This window comes from Triticum aestivum, chromosome 2A (genome assembly GCF_018294505.1).
Source record: "Triticum aestivum cultivar Chinese Spring chromosome 2A, IWGSC CS RefSeq v2.1, whole genome shotgun sequence".
Lineage (NCBI taxonomy): Eukaryota > Viridiplantae > Streptophyta > Magnoliopsida > Poales > Poaceae > Triticum > Triticum aestivum.
In genome coordinates this window covers 212,067,603-212,076,465 of record NC_057797.1, presented here as the reverse complement: position 1 = coordinate 212,076,465, position 8,863 = coordinate 212,067,603, and the positions used below count along the sequence as shown (strand labels likewise).

The window sequence follows — 8,863 nt, the reverse complement described above, 5'->3', positions numbered from 1 at the left end:
AAACGCAATTTGAGACACGGATGTTTTTGTCGTGGTTCCGATAGGTGGTGCTATCGTACATCCACGTTGATGGAGACTTCAACCCACGGAGGGTAACGGTTGCGTGAGTCCACGGAGGGCTCCACCCACGAAGGGTCCATGAAGAAGCAACCTTGTCTATCCCATCATGGCCATCGCCCACGAAGGACTTGCCTCACTAGCGGTAGATCTTCACGAAGTAGGCGATCTCCTTGCCCTTACAAACTCCTTGGTTCAACTCCACAATCTTTGTCGGAGGCTCCCAAGTGACACCATTTTTAAGGGGTTCCACATCCTCTAGTCCATGCCACTTCATTGTTGAACTCATCTGAAACATACTAGGTAAAAGTGTTAGTCCAACAAGAGATATGTTGTCATTAATCACCAAAATCACCCAGGGAGCACTTGTGCTTTCAATCTCCCCCTTTTTGGTAATTGATGGCAACATACATCAAAGCTTTAGATAAAGATATAGAGAATAACAAGTAAAGCTTTGGAAAGACATGTAACAAGCATAGGCTCCCCCTAGATGTATGCAATCATGTGAATATGGTATATATATGTGATGCCCGGATCATTAAGCTACAGTAATCCCCCGTTAATGGTGCCATGTCATCACATTACTGTTGCTAATCCTTGTTTGATCCAACTCTTAGTTCAAACTCAAATTCAAATTAAAGCTTAAAATTTAAATTTCCCGACCATGCAAAATAAAATGTTCAAAGTGTGGGAAATATTACATAACTAATTATGGTGGTGATCCAACACTTTTGTAAAGTATTTGGATGCTCTTTTGTGAATATAACAGTGACTAAAAATAATTGTTAAATGCCTTTCCTAATTTAAAATGTTAAACTATTTTTATTATGTGTGAAACCTTTTGTGGTTGTGGTTTATTTTGTAAATCGATTTATAGAGACAGTCATATGTTTTAGTAAAGCTGTTTTTGCCTACTAAAATAATATAAACAGAGTGTAATAAAAAGAAAGAAAACCAAAACGAAACAAAAAAATAATAAAAAGAACCAGCCTACCCTCGGGCTTTGGCCCACTAAACCATCAGGCCGGCCCACCCTCACCGAACCCTCCTCTCTCTCCTATTCACGCGACCAGGTCGCTACAGGGGCTTGGTCGCCGCCGCACCCTCTCGCCGACAGCGCCGGGAGGGGATAAGGGTGCCACGCCCCGACCCCTCGATCCCATCCCCCCACTCCTTCCCTCTCTCCCTCCCCACAGATCTCCCATGCCCCAAGCACGTCCATGGCCGCGTCATCGTCGTTCCCATGGCCGGAGCCGTCCCCGACCCGTGAGGTTATGCTCTGCAGCTCCGTTGGCCTCGTCTGCATCGCCTACAACCTTCGGTTCGAGCTGAAGCCCTCCACAACCTCGCCATCTGGTCGTCTTCCCCGCCACGGCCACGGCGCCATCGCCGTGGATCTCCATCACCGGCGCCTCCCGGCGGTTCGAGGCACGTCCACGACCTCCCTCGAAGTGAGCCGCGTCTATCCTCCTTCATTACCCCCTTGATTTGTTGCCGTAGTTGCCGTCCCCGAGCTCGTCTGCGTACGCGTACGTGGTGCTGCTGCCCATGGCCTTACCCCCTGCGTCTCGCCCGCGCCTGGCCTCGAGGTCGTCTACTGCTGCGCCGCTGTTGGCCCTGTCCGCCGTCGCCGTTCGCGCCCGCTGGACCGGCCGCGCCTGCCTTCGCCCGGCCGCGTCGGCGTCACCCCGCAGCATCCCGCTCTCACCGCCGCCTGGCTGCGCCCGCCTCCGTCGCCTGCTGCTCGCCCGACGCCGCGCCCGGCCCTGCTTGCCATCCCGCACGCGCCCCTGTGCCTGCTCGTGCTGCTTCTGTTGAAGCTCTTGTCCTGCTGCGCATAACTGCTGCTGCTTACTGTACTACTAGTTAGCTTTTCAATATCTACTTTGACTAACCCCCTAGGCAGCCTCTAATCAGCGGTTAAACAACTACTAACAGGCCAAAAATAAATATGAGTAGAATGTACACTTGACAAACTACATATTACTCCACTGGACCAAATTCATTTGATGCATGGTTTAAATCCAAAAAAAATCACAAAATGCTATCTTCTCTTAAACCCAAGCATTGTGTGTGCGTGTGTGCTCTGTGTGTTTGCGCGCCGTACGTGTGGCCGGCTAGGCTATGCCCAGTAGTGGCCGGTCCTTGTTTAATTATGTTAGGTGTAGCTTAGTATTAGGTTAGTGCTAAGTTAGCCTATTAGCAAATGACATGTGGGTCCCATCTATTTAGTTTAGATAAATCCTTTTGGAAATTATTAAAGCAGTGACATGTGGGCCACCAACTCCCATTTAGACCAGTCCTTTTGACTTGGTCAATTCGGATTAAAATAAATACATAATTTTAGAAAATGAATTAAAACTTTAAAAATTAATATAAAATAAACCGTAGCTCGGATGAAAAAACTTTGTACATAAAAGTTGCTCAGAACGACGAGACGATTCCGGATACGCAACCCGTTCGTCCGTCACACCCCCTAACCTATCGAACTCGCAACTTTCCCCCCTCCGGCTCCTCTACCCGAAAACACGGAACCCCGGGAATACTTCCCGGATGCTTCCCCCTTCACCGGTATCACCTCCTACCGCGTTAGAACACGTCTAGCTCTGCCTGTTATCCTGTTATGCACTTGCTTGCTATGTATTTACTGTTTCTCCCCCCTCTTCTCTCCGGTAGACTACGAGACCGACGCTGCTGTTGACCAGTTCGGCTACGGAGTTGACGACTCCTCTCTCTTGCCAGAGCAAGCAGGCAAGCCCCCCCCCTTGATCACCAGATATCACCTACTCTTCTCTATACTGCTTGCATTAGAGTAGCGTAGCATGTTACTGCTTTCCGTTAATCCTATTCTGATGCATAGCCTGTCATTGCTGCTACAGTCATTGATACCTTACCCGCAATCCTAAATGCTTAGTATAGGATGCTAGTGTTCCATCAGTGGCCCTACACTCTTGTCCGTCTGCCATGCTATACTACTGGGCTGTGATCACTTCGGGAGGTGATCACGGGCATATACTATATACTTTACACTGTTACATTACCTGTGATACTGTTCGGAGTTGGGGGCTGAAGGGGCAGGTGGCTCCATCCCGGTAGAGGTGGGCCTGGGTTCCCGACGGCCCCCGACTGTTACTTGGTGGCGGAGCGACAGGGCAGGTTGAGACCACCTAGGAGACAGGTGGGCCTGGCCTTGTTCGGCATTCGCGGATACTTAACACGCTTAACGAGATCTTGGTATTTGATCTGAGTCTGGCTACTGGCTTATACGCACTAACCATCTACGCGGGAGTAGTTATGGGTATCCCGGCGTCGTGGTATCAGCCGAAGCACTTCAGACGTCAGCGACGGAGCGGCGCGCGCCGGATTGGAACGTAAGCCTGCTCTTGTATTAAGGGGGCTAGTTCTGCTTCCGGCCGCCCTCGCAACGTGCAGGTGTGCTATGGGCGATGGGCCCAGACCCCTGTGCGCTTAGGTTTAGACCGACGTGCTGGCCTCTCTGTTTTGCCTAGGTGGGGCTGCGACGTGTTGATCTTCCGCGGCCGGGCATGACCCAGGAAAGTGTGTCCGGCCAAATGGGATCAAGCGTGTTGGGTTATGTGGTGCACCCCTGCAGGGAAGTTAATCTATTCGAATAGCCGTGATCTTCGGTAACAGGACGACTTGGAGTTGTACATTGACCTTATGACAACTAGAACCGGATACTTAATAAAACACACCCTTCCAAGTTCCACAGACAACCGGGTGATCGCTTTTCTACAGGGGAACGAGGAGAGGATCGCCGGGTAGGATTATGCTATGCGATGCTACTGGAGATGCTACTTGGAGATGCTACTTGGAGATGCTACTTGGAGGACTTCACTCTACTCTCTTCTACGTGCTGCGAGACGGAGGCTGCCAGAAGCGTAGTCTTCGATAGGACTAGCTATCCCCCTTTTATTCTGGCATTCTGCAGTTCAGTCCACCGATATGGCCTCCTTACACATATACCCATGCATATGTAGTGTAGTTCCTTGCTTGCGAGTACTTTGGATGAGTACTCACGGTTGCTTTCTCCCCCCTTTTCCCCCCTTTCCTTTCTTTCTGGTTGTCGCAACCAGATGCTGGAGTCCAGGAGCCAGACGCCACCGTCGACGATGACCCCTACTACACCGGAGGTGCCTACTACTACGTGCAGCCCGCTGACGACGACCAGGAGTAGTTAGGAGGATCCCAGGCAGGAGGCCTGCGCCTCTTTCGATCTGTATCCCAGTTCGTGCTAGCCTTCTTAAGGCAAACTTGTTTAACTTATGTCTGTACTCAGATATTGTTGCTTCCGCTGACTCGTCTATGATCGAGCACTTGTATTCGAGCCCTCGAGGCCCCTGGCTTGTATTATGTCGCTTGTATGACTTATTTATGTTTTAGAGTTGTGTTGTGATATCTTCCCGTGAGTCCCTGATCTTGATCGTACACGTTTGCGTGCATGATTAGTGTACGATTAAATCGGGGCGTCACAAGTTGGTATCAGAGCCGACTGCCTGTAGGAATCCCCCTTCCACACTCCTTGGCCGAAGTCGAGTCTAGACATTGCAAAACTTTTACTAACATGGCTGTGTGCCTTACGGGCCCACGTCGCCATCCGGGTGGTATTAGGATCTTTTACTCCTCGATCCTTACTCTGGGACTCTGAACTCTCTTCTATTCGGGTTAAATGAATTTTGCTAAATCTAACATTAGGATCTCGTTATCACTTTCACCCGGAGAGCCCCTTATTACTGATGATCGTCTGCTGTACGTGAAGACTCTGAAGATACTCTCCGCTGTTAACCCGAGAACTTGTGTTCATCGCGTTTGCAATTCCCCTTCCACCGTCAACCCTTATGGATAACTACTTGCAGTTGTTATTCTTACATTCATCCCCAGTTGGTCTTGTTATTATAAGATACCCCGTAATACTTGTCGTTGTTTCGAAAATCCTTTGAGCTTACTGCCTTGCTGTTCCTTGTCACCTGAATACCCCTATGGATAATTCTCGCACTTATCGAGTATCCGCTCACCCCCCAGTTGTTCATGTGTTTCACAATGGTCTTCAAAATACTATTCGATCTTCCAAAAATCCTCAGCAACTTATTGCTTTTGAAATTCTTTGCTTGCTTGCATTATGGTTAATCCCATAAGTATAGTAATCTTATTGGCATTCTTTGGCACCGTCATTTTGATCCTATTGATTCAACATGAGTGCGAATGCACGCAATCATCAGTCGGATCCTAGAATTCATCCTTCCGGCTCAGACGTCATTTTAATCATGAGCTGGTTCTCGCCAATTAAATTGTCGTCGATTTTGCCCCTAAGTCTATTGAACTTATCCATCCTTGATCAGAGCGTCTGCTTCTGATTCTTCGCTTTGTAAACCATAACCCCTTAGCAATTGAGCTCTAAGTTATTCAGTTGTTTCGATAATCCAATGTCTTTGCCTGGCTTCTTCCTCTGGTTGTGTGTCGATACTCACCCCAGATCCTTTGCTGGATTTTATCCGACAATGTCCTTCATATTCAATAACCTTGAGCCTTTCCTAGGATATATACCGCCTTTGGTAAATTGTATCCTCTACTTTACCAACCATGCTCTGCTATCGAGCTTGTGTTATTTACTCCTGAAGTTTGTGGTATATGTTCCTAGGAGGCCCTGATGGGTTGGACATATGCTTTTCTTTAAACTGTGTGAACCCGGAAACCACTACGGGTCATACTCTACTAGTGTTATGTCAGATAAAATTTCAACACACAATTTCGTTGAAGGCGAGAAGTGAATGAAAGGTTATGCATTAAAGAAGTGGGAGTCGACCTTGAACTTTGTGTCCATGCCCATGGACACGATGTAGATCCTGTCATAGAAGCTTCTTGTAATAATAACTATTTCCTTGGTATGAAATCATCTGGTATTTATGTATTGGTCATTTGCAGTCGTGGTCCCGACCACATTTTCTCCTTGATTCAATTTCTCGGACAAGTTAAAGTGCTTGCCTTTTGCAGATCAATACGCTTGCCCAACCTCTATTTTGATCTTCCTCGATTATTAACCTTTGGTATCTCGAGAACTATGTTGCTTCCTGCGAGTCTTCATCTAGTATTGCTTCTCACCGATCTCGGATTCCCCCCCAGGGTCTGAGTTATTAGTCACTCGAGAACACCGATAACTGAATCGAGTCCGCACTGCGATTCAACAACTCTTAGTAATCTTCATCGCTTACGAGTTTGTACTCGATCGTGTCATTCCCAGCTGATTGACTACATCATCATCGTCAGGTTGACTGCTTGACCATTTTACCTATGTCCTTCATCCTTGGGGCACAATCCCGACAGTGCTCTAAGCTTACATCGAACTTTCACCATCATATTGTTTGTCTTGAGAGATAACTCTAAATTTTGGGATGACATCTTATCTACGGTTATAATAGCCTTTTGCTTCACCATTCCCTTGGCTTGATGCTGTCGCCGAGCGATTGCATCTTCATGGAGCCTCTCGACAAAATTTGTCGTGATCATCATCAACATTTTAACTCCTTCCAGGATATCAATCAAATTCATGATGGGAAATACCATCCTTGCCCCTCGATGATCGTGTTATCATTGACCACATCCTTGTCTTCCCTCAACACAAACGTGTTCATGTTTTGGATTGAATCTTGAGTTCCTTGCTATCCAGCATTTGTTCTACTTCACCTTGAAGTATTACCATCTTTTATGTCAAGAAGGTTGTGAGAAGTGCTCCGCCTCTTAAAATCTCTTGGTATGGTGATACTTCTCACCATCACCATTCTTTCTTGGCCCCAATGTTGATTCTAACCGGAATACTAGCAAGTGAACGGTGCTGCTTGGATTCTGTACTCCTAGCAATCCTATTGCTTTGAAGTTAATGGCCGACAGCTCATCCTCAGGCTATTGGTTATTGATTCACCATTCTGACATTGGTCGTGCAACCCAACCCATATTTCGGGTGCACTTTTCAACCAAGGTTTAATTGTGTATGTGTTCCTCAAGCATACCCCATTATATTATTTGATCTGACAGCTGTTATCTCCTTGTTCACATAATTGTGGAAATCCATTTTTGGAAATCTCGATGAATTGTCGCTGAGTTCATCAGCCACCTCCTCACCCTCTCCTTGGTCTAATGATGAGCTTTTGTTTCGAAACTCGCTTCCGTAGTAAATTTCCCGAGAATCTTGCAATGTCATCTCATCAATTTGTGTTGCACCTTTCTTCTCAGGCATCCCGAGTCTGAGTTATCCTGACACCAATCAGATCTAAATCTCGGTCAGATATGATGGTTGGAACATATTTTCAAGAGTTATAACATTGGTCCTTTGATGACCTGGTAACATGATGTCATGCCTAGCACCCCCCCCCTCGGCTGGAGGACCTATCACTATAGATTCCTTTTCAGCAAGGTTATCCGTTCATCCATGGGGAAATTGTAAGACTTATTCTACAAGTTATTCCTGATGGATCCTTCGTGTTTCCAAAGTTTGATCTTCACCTGAAGACCATGTCAATTCTATCTCGAAGCATGTCTATGGTACTCCGATGTTTCAACAAGAACATTTGAAGCCCAATGCTAAACGTTTCTTGCTCAATTATCCAAACACCGCTGTATGGATAATGTCATGAAAATTTCTCTCCCCTCACCTAGAGGCTTTTCTACTTAATATCATGTCATGGTTATCATGTTCTGCTTGTCCTTGGGAAGGATATACCCCTGAAATAGGTGTATAAACATATTTTCCATTCCATTGTTCTATTTGATCTGATGATCACCTTTTCCTTTCCATTGTTTTGTTTAACCTTTCTTGTGATCTATATGATCTAAGCAGTAATGTTCTCCTGCTTATGTAAACACCTCGGTGTAAAACTCTGTCAGCAAGACCCTGTTACTATTGTTGAAAACATTCCGGTAACCACCGATGGACGAGAACTTTGCCTATTGGCCCGCCTCGTTCAACGAGCAGGAAAATGGTTCTCTTCGTCCCTCGCCCTTGGTATCGATGTTGTTGCCGACATATCTGACAGGCTACCCTTTGACACACCTTACTATCATGACCGTGCAAAATGTCGGCCCCCTTCCTACTTTCAACCACATGGTGGGCCCATAACCCACAGGTCCTAGGATCGAAACCTGACTCTCTTGTACACCCTGATGACAAAGTTATTCTCGCACTTGACTTCTTATGTAATTCACGGGCCACCTGCCAAGTGATCTATTCTGGTATCAGACGCAATACTTATTCTCGTTGCTCTAGACCCCTTTCACACTTTGTTTCAGGCATCGAACGATTGCCTGCTCGCTCGAAACTTCCCATGAAACATCATTACCTTGCTCTCGATATTTTCTTGAGTTTAAATTCAAGAATTACTTTCTGCCACCTTCCCCGATGTTATCGACCAGATAGTCAACCTTGTAGAGGTTCGTTCACCCGGAATACCCCCCTTATTCTTTCGTAAGTACGATGGAACCCCCGAAGAAAGGATACCGACTTCATCTTGATGACTTGAAACAGAAAAATGAAGACGTCAATAAAATGGATCGACCACTTCGAGAAGAGCAACCAAGACCGAGAAGATTCGTTAGAATTTCGTAAACAGACCTTTCCCCGTCATCCACCTCTTAAATCTCGGGACGAGATTTCTTGTAGTGGAGGAGAATTGTGATGCCCGGATCATTAAGCTACAGTAATCCCCCGTTAATGGTGCCATGTCATCACATTACTGTTGCTAATCCTTGTTTGATCCAACTCTTAGTTCAAACTCAAATTCAAATTAAAGCTTAA

General features: G+C 46.5%; 1 protein-coding gene across 1 annotated transcript; it reads left to right on the top strand.

Moving 5' to 3' along the window:
- Window positions 1-1,194: 1,194 nt before the first annotated feature.
- LOC123185179 (uncharacterized) lies at window positions 1,195-4,275 on the top strand. Its single transcript, XM_044597158.1, has 2 exons — window positions 1,195-1,508; window positions 4,155-4,275. Exons 1-2 carry the CDS (start codon window positions 1,278-1,280, stop codon window positions 4,257-4,259), a joined length of 336 nt encoding a protein of 111 aa, XP_044453093.1. The 5' UTR covers window positions 1,195-1,277; the 3' UTR covers window positions 4,260-4,275.
- The last annotated feature ends 4,588 nt before the right edge of the window (window positions 4,276-8,863 follow it).